Source organism: Osmerus eperlanus, chromosome 6 (genome assembly GCF_963692335.1).
Source record: "Osmerus eperlanus chromosome 6, fOsmEpe2.1, whole genome shotgun sequence".
Taxonomy (NCBI): domain Eukaryota; kingdom Metazoa; phylum Chordata; class Actinopteri; order Osmeriformes; family Osmeridae; genus Osmerus; species Osmerus eperlanus.
The window spans coordinates 20,817,818-20,832,318 of record NC_085023.1 but is presented as its reverse complement, the minus strand read 5'-3'; the positions used below and the strand labels follow the sequence as shown (position 1 = coordinate 20,832,318).

At 45.7% G+C, this 14,501-nt stretch overlaps 1 protein-coding gene across 1 annotated transcript in view; it reads right to left on the bottom strand.

The window, feature by feature from the left end:
* The window catches only part of kif16bb (kinesin family member 16Bb), a 24,518-nt gene extending 10,053 nt beyond the window's left edge, over positions 1–14,465 (bottom strand). Inside the window, exons 1-14 of the mRNA XM_062464549.1 lie at positions 14,223–14,465; positions 13,953–14,022; positions 13,658–13,774; positions 13,444–13,560; positions 12,598–12,695; positions 10,509–10,618; positions 10,261–10,403; positions 7,790–7,958; positions 7,131–7,268; positions 6,727–6,902; positions 6,349–6,414; positions 6,186–6,245; positions 3,275–3,364; positions 2,258–2,312 (exon numbers count right to left, since the gene is read on the bottom strand). Coding sequence (XP_062320533.1) covers positions 2,258–2,312; positions 3,275–3,364; positions 6,186–6,245; positions 6,349–6,414; positions 6,727–6,902; positions 7,131–7,268; positions 7,790–7,958; positions 10,261–10,403; positions 10,509–10,618; positions 12,598–12,695; positions 13,444–13,560; positions 13,658–13,774; positions 13,953–14,022; positions 14,223–14,269 — 1,456 coding nt within the window. The 5' untranslated portion in view covers positions 14,270–14,465. The remainder of the gene's footprint in view (positions 1–2,257; positions 2,313–3,274; positions 3,365–6,185; positions 6,246–6,348; positions 6,415–6,726; positions 6,903–7,130; positions 7,269–7,789; positions 7,959–10,260; positions 10,404–10,508; positions 10,619–12,597; positions 12,696–13,443; positions 13,561–13,657; positions 13,775–13,952; positions 14,023–14,222) is intronic.
* Between the last annotated feature and the right edge of the window lie 36 nt (positions 14,466–14,501).

Genomic DNA, 14,501 nt, shown 5'->3' with positions numbered 1-14,501 from the left:
GCACGGTGTTCACCGAGCGACGCCGTGGCAACCACGCAGAGGCCAGAGGCGGAGAGCACACGTGGCACGCATCATTTGGGTGATTGTTTATAGACATGTCCGTTCTCCAGGGCCATTAAAACCCCTGTGACAGTCAAGTTAGTCGATCACAGATCAGGACAACTTCAGCCGGCCTCAGCACGGTAGACACATCCCTGGTGACGACGCAGGAAAGGTCAGACAAAGGTCAAAGATTCACTTTTTATGTCTGCCATCTCCAGCCCGTTCCATTCATATGAATAAACAGTACCACACCATGCTCTTGTGTACACAACATGATGTGATATGTATGAGAACAAGTGGAATATTGGGGAAATATAAATTATTATAAAAACAATTTCATGAACGCACCATTTTCTACCGTGAGAAATTATATTTATTCATACAAAATTCCCATCAGATTATAAATAAGAGGAAGGGTTTAAGGTCCATATTTCACACACAAGTCTGTGATTAATGCTGCCCTATTGTGCTGACATTCAGCTTGCAGGCCATCGCACCCCAACATTACCAGTCACATCAGAAACTCAGAAGTCAGACTAAATCAATGTGCACGTGAAAAATCCATTCTGCATATCCGAAAATCTCTGCTAAATATGTATTCAATGGCATTTCAGCACCTCAACAGGAAGGTGATAAGAGGCAGAAAAATTGCTGTAATCCGTGAAAGACATTTTTACAGCCAAGTTTGGCTCCTGCTCTGATGAGCACCATAGGGTCTACGCTTCACCAGACAGCTGATGCTGGAGCAATGTGCAACACACTGCCAACCTGAGAGTCACAGAGATGTGTGTGTGTGTGAGAGAGAGTGTGAGAGAGTGTGTGAAGCATTAACACCTGAAACAAGTCAGGCAAAAATCCTTGCCGGAATGAATTCCACTCGGTTTAAAAGGAATGCAGAATGGTCAGGAAGGGTGCGTTTTAACAATGATCTACCTTGAAAAAATATATCAGACATGGGGACAAAACAGGAAACCTATTGAAGACCTGTACCACCCCACCCCCCCCGCCCCCCTTCCCAGGAAGGCCTTGAGAAACACAGGGTTACTGAAACTTATGTTAAGTTAAGCAATTAAACTTCCTGGTGTGGGTTCAAGGCTAACAACCTTTTCTTCTCTGAGCCATGGCCTCTACTCAATGGGTGAGAGAGAGTGTGAGAGTGTGTGTGTGTGTGTGTGAGAGAGAGAAACAGAGTGGGTGTGTGGCCCTGTCAGGAGAATCCGCTGTGTTAAGCTGTGGGACTCACACCTCAAATTGCGACGGATTATCATAAGTACCTTTTCAAGAGGCCGAGCAGAAAATATCTAACATACGGAAGATTCAGTCAATACTCTGTGTGTTCTAGCTCCCCCCCCTCTCGGCCTCCCTCTCGGCCTCCCTCTCGGCCTCCCTCCCGGCCCCCCTCTCGGCCCCCCTCCCGGCCTCCCTCTCGGCCTCCCTCTCGGCCTCCCTCTCGGCCTCCCTCTCGGCCCCCCTCTCGGCCTCCCTCTCGGCCTCCCTCCATCCCCGTCAGAGACCCAGCCTGCTCCCCCTCCAGCCCTCATCGACAAGACAGAGATGGGTAAAATCCTTTTTTCTAATGAAGAGGGAGACACATGGACTCTGGCCCCGTACTTCATTAAAGGGAATCTTCACAGACTTCATTAGAGGTGAGGTGAGGTCTGGCCGATTAATGCACTGTGTCACTTTCCACAGACATCAGGACAAGATGAGATTTTTCCCTCTCTCACACTCTCGCTCTCTCTCACACTCTCTCTTTCTCACTCTCACACACACACACACTTGTCTCAAGTATCAGCCATGAACGTAGGCCGCCACAAAACAAGTTGGACTTCTGACTGTGGTGAGAATGTCTCTCTCCTTCCCTCCCTCTCTCCTTTTCTCACTTCCCCTCTCCTCCCTCTCTGCACATCCCCCATGCTTCACTCTGATTGAGGCAGGTGGTGAGAATAATTAACTCTGCCCCAGACAAGCAGCCAGGCTTGGGCAGCGTTTAAGTTCCCATTAAAGCCATCATCTGCAGTTGGGTCGAAATTTTAATGGATTTCTGAGCGCTTCAGCTCCTCATGTTTCCCCTTTTGCTATGCAGAGGAGAGCTGCTCGATAGGCTAACCAATCAGCTCATCCTTCTCCCCATCCATCTCTCATTCCCCCCTCTCTCTCTCTTCTCTCTCCTGGAGGGGTCCACAACAAGCCTGCGTCGATGGAACCCTCTCACCCAGGGAGACTGTTCCCTCCAGAGAAGGTCTGTGGATCCAGGAGACGTAATGTCTCTGGTGAAATGAAGACGTTCTCAGATGAGTCCAGTTCTGCTTGTAAGGTTCCTGTGTGGGTTACTCGCTTAAAAAGATTTTTATTTCATATATAAGTAGTTGAATACTCAATTGTTCGCTGACACGGTGAACGAACAAGGTTTCTGAGCATCAAAGGTCATCTCCAATGATGTATCAAGGGTAACTGCTGACAGGGTGTGGTTGTGATAAGGTCATGAGACACAGTAATGATGAAATATGGTGTATAAGTGCTGACTGAACAGAGTAAATGGAGAGTGAACAGAGGCAGACCCAGGAAACACGCCGTTCTAGATTTCCTCTACACCGTCTGCTGATCCCAGCAAGTTTGAGTCCAGGGAAATAAAAACATTACCTTGATCAAAGAGATTGGAAATTCTTTTCAACGCCGTTTCTCACCAAACACTGAAACAAAGTCCGGTTCCTCCCAGAACGTTTAGTGGAGCAACGCTCCCATCGATTTTCATTTGCTTCTTCCTGTTCCAACCTTCCTACAGAACGCTGAAACATTTCAAAAAATCACACATCACCACATTTTTCCAAAGCATTGTTTCAAAATATCAAGACCCACCAGAGATACAACAAAGGGGGAAAGTCCTCGTTCTAACAGGGTCTCGGTTTGTGTCATAACCAGTCAATTTAAGCTTTTTCTCCACCTTCTCTTGCTCCTAGTACCTCATCTTCCTTCCCCCAACCCTGCTCTTCCTGCCATTTGTCTACGGCTGAGGCTGCTCTTCAACCTGTCTCACATTCATTCCCTTTCTTAGGTGCCCTGTAACCTCTAATCTAAGAAGCCGAGGAAGAATAACTTTGCTTCCAAAATGGCCTTGGATACAGAATTAAAGTTCTGTTTACGCCGTTCTCGGACGACTTGCCGCCTCACAACCTAAACAGCAATTTACTCAAGCTGTCCCTGAGAAACTCATCAAACACGTTTGGCTTACAGTCACGCGAACGGGGGTCATGGGGTCGTGCCAGTGTCTGGGTGTGTGCGGACTGCGGACCCGAGGAACAGCAGAGACCAGGAGTCCTCTCTGCACACGACAGGAAGTCCATAGGAAGTCCACAGACGAGCTGTGTCATCTAATTTACTCAAACAAACAAAGTCAAACAAAGGTTTGCAGCGTTACAAGTGCCTTGGTAATGTTAGCCCTTTCGGTCTTTATACATCTCATTAGCTACTGTAGTTCTGGATTTTGAATCAAGCCAAGTGATTTCCTTGGCGACAGACAGGAGGCCGTTGTGCAGACGGAAGGCTGAAAGGGAGGCTGTCTCTTCAGAGCTCAGTGCCTCTCCTGCATTCAGCACAGGAAACCAGCATTTTTCATCGCCGCAGAATGCAAATGTACGAGGGATGACAAATGTCAAATCCATAAAGTCATTCATCAAACACTTAGAGTTATGGCAACATCAGTGAGCCAGCCGCTTGCCAGTGGAGTGGCCTTTCAGCCGGGTGTCACGTTGTGTCATGCATCATAACCGCCCTCTTGCATGGAGACACACAGCCCCGATAAGCGCACCGCTGCTCCACCCCAGACCCTAAGCCCCAGACCCTGGTCTGGCAAGAACAGCCGCCTCACTTCACCTACCCTTCAACACGCAAGCTGAGATTTACAACATGGCTCCTTTAACGAGCAAGCAGGGCACTCAGAAACGGCCTCTCCATGTGCTGCTAATCAAGACCTCTTAATTAGAGGGGGAGGCAGCTTGTAATGAGCTTTCATGTACCATCGTGATTTAGGCTTCATCTGCAACTGCCAGCCTCTCTCTAAGAGTCCCACAGCAAACCACCCACACACTCCAGTCAACGACCAAGTCCTAATAAGCACGCTCTCCATGGGATTCAGGTGTAGGTGGTCGAAGATATTTCATAATCACTTCGTTATGAATTCGCCACAACACGTTATTTGACCGTGCAAATGATCGGTCAGACCCAATAGTCAGTCTCCTCATCGATACTCACGACAACACACAGCTGTTCCAACTCTCACCTCCGGTAAGGGAAAGCTGGTGAGTTGTTTTTCAAGTAGGGGTTTAGAACTGTGCAGTCGAGAGAGAGAGAGCGAGAGAGAGAGCGAGAGAGAGAGCGAGAGCGAGAGGCTGGGTTGAAAGCTACTGTAAAGAATGCCTTCACATTGCATCCATCACTTTGAAATGAGAGGAAATGATGATTATATATAAAAATGCCTTATCGTCGCAAATCAACGAGTGCGTGTTGGGCTGGCTGAGTGAGGCATGCTGGGGGATATATTCTGTGAGGCACATCTTCCTTCTCCTCTGCTCTCCTCTGCTCCCTTTCGGTCTGCTCTCCTCTGCTCCCTTTCGGTCTGCTCTCCTCTGCTCCCTTTCGGTCTGCTCTCCTCTGCTCCCTTTCGGTCTGCTCTCCTCTGCTCCCTTTCGGTCTGCTCTGCTCTCCTCTGCTCTCCTCTGCTCTCCTCTGCTCTCCTCTGCTCTCCTCTGCTCTCCTCTGCTCTCCTCTGCTCTCCTCTGCTCTCCTCTGCTCTCCCTCTCCTTTCTCAGGGGCGAGAGAAGGCACATCTGAAGCTGTCGCTCATTGGCGCTCTCCTCACTTTGTCAAATGTTGACTTCAGGACCGTTAAACCATCTCTAATGGCAGCTGGATACCATTCACATCCAAATAGCTGGAAAATTAAATATAAATGGCACCTGGCCTGCTACTTTTATTACACTGAGAGTCCAGGTTCTGGATCTCTGAAGAGCTACAAGGACCCCTCCTGGTCAGACGTGTCAACTGCGAGCAGCTGAAAATGAACCCAGCTGAAATGAAAAGATCACTGAACACATCTACAACCTTGCCACTTGGCCGTTAATGAAGCCATTCATGCAAGAGCTCTAATAACTACTGCTGTATCAGGAACAGTCAAAAGGTGTGTCTGAATAGAGGACCGATCTCATTAAATCAGTTTGTTCAATCCAATTGTCACGAGATGACCCATCCTGCTCTGCTATTACAGTGGGAGTTACAGAAAAAAATACTAGATATTGTTTGTGACAAGTCCTCATCCATCCACAATGGCTGTTGAATTAATGGTCCATCACAAATACTGCTCAATATCCTGGTGTAGGCACATCATCATTTCGAACAAAAGGCCTTCAGGCAACTAGAACATCATTTAATCCTGAAGTGCCAAAGCATTCATCCAAACAAAAGTTTTTATAATCCCCTCACTAGTGGCACTTTCAAACTGACTATGGTATTTGCAAGTAATATTTCCTACGTTCAGAAACAGAGCAAAGACTGAAGACAAAAACAAAGAGAGGGAACTAGAAAACATCACAACAAAGAGCTACATCAAGTGATTATCCTCAATTACGGAGCTCTGAAAACCAACCAGCTAATTTCCATGTAGCAGTCAGCTCAGAGAACACACTGGGCTTCTGTGAGTCGAGGAAACCGACCGTAAATTGCTCCCAGGATACTTTGGAAGTTTTTTTTATTTATTTTTTTCTCCCCCCCGAGTTGGCTTCTTCACAGAAAAGCTTCTTCTAACAGAATGGTAAATGACACCAGCCAGCCAAGGACTAAAACATTAAATTCTGCTAATATGTCAAGCTCATGTGGCCTTCTAAGTCTCACAGCAACTGGACAGACGGCTCCTAAGCTCTGACACGGCACAGGGCCATCTGTTGGGCTGGGTTTCTGTTTTTTTGTTAGGGGGGTGTATGTGTGTCTGTCTGAGGAGGAAGGAGCAGGGAGAGAGAGAACCACACAGACAGACAAGGACCGAGGCCGCCAAACAAGTTACAACATCAGCTCTTCAGAAACGCTTTCCGGGAAGAAGTATCTGCAACCGGGGAATGACAACAGGAGGTAAAAGACATGGATAATCACACCTTGAGGATGTTCTGCGTTTCGCCCCACTTGCTCGCCCACTCCTTGGTCAGCTCCAGCACCTAAACGAGGGCAGAAAGAGAGCGGCGTTCTGACTTCACGTTTCCCGGAAGGAACGCGGGTAGCCGTGACGTGACGTCGAGGAGACACCGGTGTTCGGCTCACCTTGGCCTCGTTCCGGTGAAGTTTCTTCTCCACTCGGAGCGTGGAGGCCGGATCCCCTGAGAAGTCCTGAGGACAGACAGAGGGCCAAGAACATGACCCTCACGTGTTAACAAATGCATGGCTAGAAAAAAAAAGAACAATTATTAAAAACCATCGCCAATGATCTACATTCAGGAAGTACTTCTTTCACTACAGAGTTCTGGACCTCGACTTAATCTCTGAACCTTCCAAGGTGTCTTCAATTTTTTATCTCTCTGAGGGTTCAGGTTGGTTTAGGTGCAATTCTATGGGCGTATGTGAATCCCTCTGTGACACTGCTTGCAAAAAAAAAAGCTGTACAAATCAATTTCATTGGATCTCTCTGCGAGGGGAGCTCACCTGATTGGCCGGGCCCACCATCTCTCTCAGCCTGGCAATCTCCGCCTGCAGCTCCCTGATGACCCGAACGCTCGGGTCCTCGTTCACCATCGGAGAGTTGACAATGTTTTTAGCTCTGTTAGCGTAGCGCAGGGTGCTAAGAGTCTCTCCGTAGTTGACATCAGCAGGGGAAAGGGCTGCGAGGACAAATCACACATTCCCACTTAGCACAAAGGTGAGGGTCAAAGGCAATTCCTAAATGAACGTTGACCCACACCTCAACCCCTGACCACCCCCATCCCTAAGGTTACGCAACACTATCACCTCCATCTCCAGGAAGTTTGAGGACACACATGGATGGGTTCTAAGACCTTCCCTCAGGGTGGGCCTGTATTGGTGGTCCCCATCAGAGAGATGTTCTGTACCTGCGATCATGATGGTCTTGGAGTTCCCTCCCAGACTGTCCTTCAGAAGCCACGTCAGAACCGAGTCTCTGTAGGGAACGAACACCAGCTTCCTCTTCCTGGAGGACTGGGGTCCATGCCCACTGTCACTCAGGTCAGCTGGCATCACGTGGCACACAAACAGACCAATTAAACCAGCCTTAGGGGGTTCTAACAGTAGGATGATTCTCGCCTGAAAGATACTTGGAGGAGGAGGGGGGGGGGGGGGGGGAATGAAGGGGACGAACCCCTCAGCATTTCAGACTACAACAACAAAGAGCTGGTCCTATAAATATCATTAAGCAGCACAAGCATGACTTTCATTATGTGAGTTATAGTGCAGAGAACTGAGGTAAGTGTGCAAGGCAGTAGTTGTGTTATCACAGAGAACTGAGGTAAGTGTGCGAGGCGGTAGTTGTGTTATCACAGAGAACTGAGGTAAGTGTGCGAGGCGGTAGTTGTGTTATCACAGAGAACTGAGGTAAGTGTGCGAGGCGGTAGTTGTGTTATCACAGAGAACTGAGGTAAGTGTGCGAGGCGGTAGTTGTGTTATCACACAGAGAACTGAGGTAAGTGTGCGAGGCGGTAGTTGTGTTATCACACAGAGAACTGAGGTGGTGATCCCGGCAAGTGAGACGCACCCAGTGCTGAGATGACGCTGCCCAGCGTGACGAGGGAGCGATTGATGTTGGCCCCCTCCTTCAGCCTGGCCCCGGAGGAGCGCGTGGCGTCTGCCCGCTCGCTGCCTGCCAGATCCACCAGGTGGACCTTGCTCACCGTCTCACAAGGCAGGGCAGGGTCGAACCGAGCCTGAGGGCATAGAGGTAACACACACCCACATACATACATTAGACACACACATACACAAAACTGAGGAAGACACATGTACACACAAAGATATATATACACACACACACACGACACACACGACACACACACAAAACTGAGGAAGAGACATGTACATAAGAAGAGACATATAAACACATCCCTTAGAACTGACGTCTTCCCAGATGCCTTCAAAACAGCTGTTGTAAAGCCCCTATTAACCCTTGTGTTATCTTCGGGTCATTCTGACCCATCAGTCATTGTGACCCACCGTCGTATTGCGACAAATTTACCGCATACAAAGACAAAGTGAAGCATTTTCTTTTAACAGCTAGGCTGTCTCAGACCCCCCACATTGCAAAGGTTAAAAGAAAATTATTTTAATTTGTTTTTGTATTGGGTAAAATTGGGTAAACACAACGATGGTTCGTTATGAACCTTTGGGTCATGTGACCCGAAGGCAGCACGAGGGTTAAAGAAACCCAAATTGGATAACAGTCTACTTGCAAATTACAGACCAATATCAAACCTTCCATTTATTAGTAAAGTACTGGAAAAGATAGTTTTAGTCCAATTAAATTCTTTTCTTGAAGAAAATAACATGCTGGAAGTCTCGCAGTCAGGTTTCAGGAAATATCACAGTACTGAAACTGCTCTCACCAAAATAATTAGCGACCTCAGACTAAACTCTGATGCAAATAAAGTCTCTATCCTTATCCTGTTAGATCTCAGTGCAGCATTTGATACCATTGATCACAACATCTTAATCAATAGACTGGAAAAGCTTATTGGGTTCACGGATAGTGTATTGAACTGGCTGAAATCATATATCACAGGAAGGAAGTTTTATGTTAGTTTAGGTGACCATAGGTCCAAGAAACATGAGAACTGCTACGGGGTTGCTCAAGGAAGCTGCTTAGGTCCATAACTTTTTTCTCTTTATGTTACCACTCGGCAACATAGAGAACATAACATAGATTTCCATAGCTATGCGGATGACACAAAACTATATATATATCCACTGAACCCAACGATGCAACGGCCATCAATTCCATTACCAACTGCCTGTTGGCAATAAACAAATGGATGAATGATAACTTTCTTAAATTAAATGAAGACAAAACCAAGTCCTACTATGTGGCCCCAAATCCAAAAGAGAGATGCTTACTAAGAATCTAGGAGGTTTAACCCCCTGTCTTAAACCACAGGTGACAAGTCTCGGTGTAATCCTGGACTCAGATTTGAATTTCAACTCTCACATTAATAAAGTGACCAAAACAGCTTTCTTTCACCTGAGGAATATAGCAAAGGTACGACCATTCATAAACCAAAATGATGCAGAGAAGTTAATTCATGCTTTTATATCCAGCCGGCTGGACTACTGTAACGCACTTTTCACTGGTCTTCCCAAGAAAACCACTGAAAGACTACAGCTCATTCAAAATTCTGCAGCTAGATTATTAACCAAAACTAAAAGGAGAGAACACATTAGTCCTGTCCTAGCTACTTTACACTGGCTCCCCGTTACCTTCAGAATTGACTTTAAGGTCCTTTTCCTCACATACAAAGCTCTACATGGACAAGGACCTAGCTACATTGCTAACTCCCTTATAAACTACACACCAGCTAAAACACTGAAACTATGGAACAAATCACCCATAAATATTAGGGAAGCAAATACGCTAGACATTTTTAAAAGACAGCTTAAAACCTACCTTCTTACCGAAGCATTTAAGTAATTTTATCTCAGAAGGGTTTTACTACTTTTATTAGTTATATTATTGTTTTTATAATTTGCTATTTTAATTATTACTTTTATCACTTGTATTATTGTTTTTATTGATTTTGTGTAAAGCACCTTGAGCTACAATTCTTGTATGAAATGTGCTATATAAATAAAGTCTTACTTACTTACTTACACAAAGATGTATACACACACACACACACAAAACTGAAGAAGAGACATGTACACACACACAGAGATATATATACATACACACAGAGAGATAATATTCAAGGTGTGTGCGTTTAGTGCCCCAAGACAAACCCTTTCCGACACTTAAAAAGAATATGGACCTGGCTTTCGAAACAGAATATCCAGGGTTTCCCGCAGCACTTTGCAGTTAAGGCGGCCGCCTAAGCAACACACTCCTGCCGCCTTAACTACGTTGTCAATAAACCCCTCGATCCGCCGGCAAATCTCACCCTACCACCTTAACTAACAAATTTTCGGCGGGAAACCCTGATATCGTCATAGTAACGTCAGGTCCGAGTCGTGCTTGTGCACCTGCGTGAAGCTGATGGTGAAGATGGCGTGTGAGCGGCTGCTGACATCGTTCATGGCCGTGCAGGCCGTGGTGCGCCTGGCGTTCCCCCACGCCATCAGGTCCTCCACCTCGCTGTAGTGATGCACCTGGTGCTTGGACAGGCCTGATGGCACACACACACAAGCCAGTCATCAGCATCGGGCGCAGGGCAGCCACACACTGGCCTTGCGGAAGTTCCAGAGACGAGGGGACATTGCAGAAGTCTTACCCTGGACGTAGGGCCCATCCTTGGGATGCTCTCTCACCCTCAGACTGCCCTTCACCATGGTCGTCTTCTGGAGGAGGTCCTGCACTCTCTCGTTGTAGATCTCTATGTAGCTGGTACCATAGGAGGAGAACAGATCTCTATGTAGCTGGTACCATAGGAGGAGAACAGATCTCTATGTAGCTGGTACCATAGGAGGAGAACAGATCTCTATGTAGCTGGTACCATAGGAGGAGAACAGATCTCTATGTAGCTGGTACCATAGGAGGAGAACAGATCTCTATGTAGCTGGTACCATAGGAGGAGAACAGATCTCTATGTAGCTGGTACAATAGGAGGAGAACAGATCTCTATGTAGCTGGTACCATAGGAGGAGAACAGATCTCTATGTAGCTGGTACCATAGGAGGAGAACAGATCTCTATGTAGCTGGTACCATAGGAGGAGAACAGATCTCTATGTAGCTGGTACCATAGGAGGAGAACAGATCTCTATGTAGCTGGTACCATAGGAGGAGAACAGATCTCTATGTAGCTGGTACCATAGGAGGAGAACAGATCTCTATGTAGCTGGTACCATAGGAGGAGAACAGATCTCTATGTAGCTGGTACCATAGGAGGAGAACAGATCTCTATGTAGCTGGTACCATAGGAGGAGAACAGATCTCTATGTAGCTGGTACCATAGGAGGAGAACAGATCTCTATGTAGCTGGTACAATAGGAGGAGAACAGATCGCTATGTAGCTGGTACCATAGGAAGACAATCAGATCTCTATGTAGCTGGTACCATAGGAGGAGAACAGATCTCTATGTAGCTGGTACCATAGGAGGAGAACAGATCTCTATGTGGCTGGTACCATAGGAGGAGAACAAGTCTTTTCACAATAAGAGTATTTATGATAATCATCGTGTAGGGTTGGATGGTGAAGGTTGAGTAACAATTTCTACTTTAATGGCTGCGTTTGGTGATCCGATTGTTTTTGCCACCATTGAGTTCCTGTTTAATGATGGGCATAAAATGATTGCATTTAAAAAAAGCTATTTCCTGATCAAAACCGAACTAAAGCATGACTAGACTGAAATCTGCAGATTAAAATGTAACACTTGAAGTGAGAGCTATTATTGCTCCCTCATAGTTTATGCATTGACTGCAAAACTAATTAATAACAAATTACTATTTCCACAATCTAACAAAGAAAGTGGTTGTTAACATGAATTTGAAAGTGATTAGCTTTTTGGAAAACAAGTCAACAACATTCTACATTTATTACCTGCACCAATGTTTCATGTTCACAAATTAATCCTGAAATAATTCTACCTGATTAGGTTGCAAAGCTTTTAGTGTTTATTAAATTATATTTGTTCATCCTTGAAAGCTGCATTAAAAAAAAAAGATTTAAGCACCAAAAGTATTAAACAAGCCTAGTGCTTGTATTCAGTAACAACTCTGGGATTCAAATTAGCTTCTGGAGGAAAGGAAAACATATTAAAATGTGATCCTATTTGGAAATGACCCCGTTCACAAAAGGAACCGCACTCTGCCAAACTGAATCTCTTGTTGTCCCCTAGTCTCGAGTCGGCAGAAAATTCCATCAAGGACTCAAGGTCAGACGTTCATTAAGACATGACTGTCAGCTAACTGCTCCTAATTCATCATGCAGATATGAAGAGGCTCGGTGTTAACCTTTGGGGCATCCTGTCCAGGCTGTCGGGAAATAACTGAGGGTCTTGCCAGGAAACTGCAGTGAACCCACAAAGAGAAATTCCTGGGTTCCACATCAGACTTCTCTGGCCATTTGACACATTACAAGGCGCTAGACACATGCCCCTAACTTCATTCTTCAGTACAGCTCCCTGTCAGGCCAAAAGGCTATTTAAACTGCTAACGCTAGACCAGTACATCCTATATCTCTCCTATATCAGAGACCTATATCTCTCAGAACAGAGAAGGTTGTCCTATATCCTATATCTGTCCTACATCCATCTATAGGCCTTTATATATGGATATGGGTCCAGGTCTATGTCCAGTATTGAGGGAAATCTGCAGCTATATTCTGACACATTGGAAACCAACCAATCAGCTGACCCCTTACCTGACCTCCATGAGGAAGGACGTCCCATCAGTCTGGCTGTTTGCAGCTCCTTGACAGAACAAGCCTTCGCAGATCCTTGGAATCAGCCCCGCATCGCCCTGTGTCCACGAGAAACACAGGATGCAGATCACATACATGATCCTCAGACATCCAATCAAAAAGACAGTCCCAGGAAGCCATATTCGACGAGAAGAGAATTCAATTTGGTCTTCCTACTTTCTCACAACGCAGCTGAATCTCTCCCCCGCATACACGAGCGCAGACATGCTAAGACATCCTAATAACATTCCAAACACCAGCTTGTCTGATTTGGAGCCAGAGAAGCCGAACAGCAATTCCTGAGTCTGATGGACCCCTTTGTTTTAATTACCATCCAGCAGATGGAGAATATGAAGAGGCCTGTATGATTATCAAGCATGTTGACAGTCACCCTCATGATGACCTTGCATAAGTCTCCGGGTAGACTAGAAGAAATCTCATTAGCTGCCTGAGTTTCCAGCACCGGGGCAAGGTGAGCAGAGCTAGCAGAAACTGCTGCCCTCATCACATTTTCTGATTAGTGGGGAGCAGCTTGTGGATGGAGTGATGGAGAAGAGAGCTACTGAGAGGATGCTATTAGTCAGGCGCTAATTTGGAGGAGATTGTTTGTGTGTGTGTGTGTGTGTGTGCTCGAGTGTAAACTGCTTAAGAAAGATAACTACTCCTAAACATTCAACTGACATACAACTGATGGCCCTAATCTGATTTAATAGTCTTCAGAACTGAACTTTGAACTCGTACTTATGCAAACTAAAACAGCACATTCATCACAGAGTTTGAGATGTTTAAAAGGAGCAGTGCCCTTACTGGATTCCCCATCATGGTGTAGGATTTCCCCGAGCCTGTCTGTCCATACGCGAAGACGCAGGCGTTATACCCCTCAAACGCAGCTGTCAAAACCTCACTCCCCAAGTCTTGGAAAACCTGAAAAAGACAGCAAGTGACAAATACAGAGAGCTTTATGCCCAGAGATGGAGTAGGCTTAGAGTGAGAGGACGCCTCCATACTGAGACTTTAGTACCTGTTCCTGAGGTACAAAGCTGCCTCCTCTGATATCAGTAGAATCATAGGAGAAATCAAAAGAGAATGTCTTCCCTTCATCTTTTATTTCATCTGCTGGAACGCCTTTGGATATGTGCTGTGAACACGGGGAAAAAAGAGAATTGCAGTAGTGGTCTGCCATTCTTGGCGTTTCTGATTGCCATCACAGAGATCACGCTGACTATCTCGTCTCTTGCTGAGAGAATACTGGGTAGAAATTGGCTGTTTGCTGGTGAGCGTAATATTGTGGCCTGCATATTAGGTTAGCGAGTCACCTTTGGGTTTAGTATGGAAGTTGAACATCCCTCCATGCGGACGATCACCTTCGCTGACATTTCTTTTTCTCTATTAAAATCAAAGTAGGTAACTAAACCATTCAAGTAATCACGTTCATATAAGGTACAGAATTATCATAAAGATTATGATGCTTTACAAACAAAAGCATTAAAACCTATTGAACAAATGCGAATCTAACAATTGTAACAACAACAATTGTCCAAATAATTTGAACATTGTAAAAGCTGACGCGCACACAATGTACAAACCTCTTGTTCAAGGGTCGAACTCGGACAGCAACTCGAACTGACGCCATAGTTTGTCCAAATCACCTTGGAACAATAATTCACTTGACGCTCTTGACTTAAATTAGTAAAACCTAAATGCACATTTGTTCTCCTACTCCCACAATAATATATACTTTTCACGTTGTACTTCAAAATCGTCTTTCGTCCAATGAGGCCACAAACTTTCTGCATACACCTGTCACCTGTGCATAACATGTCATAACACAAACAGGCCACTAGAGGAGGCTACTGTTCTAGCCT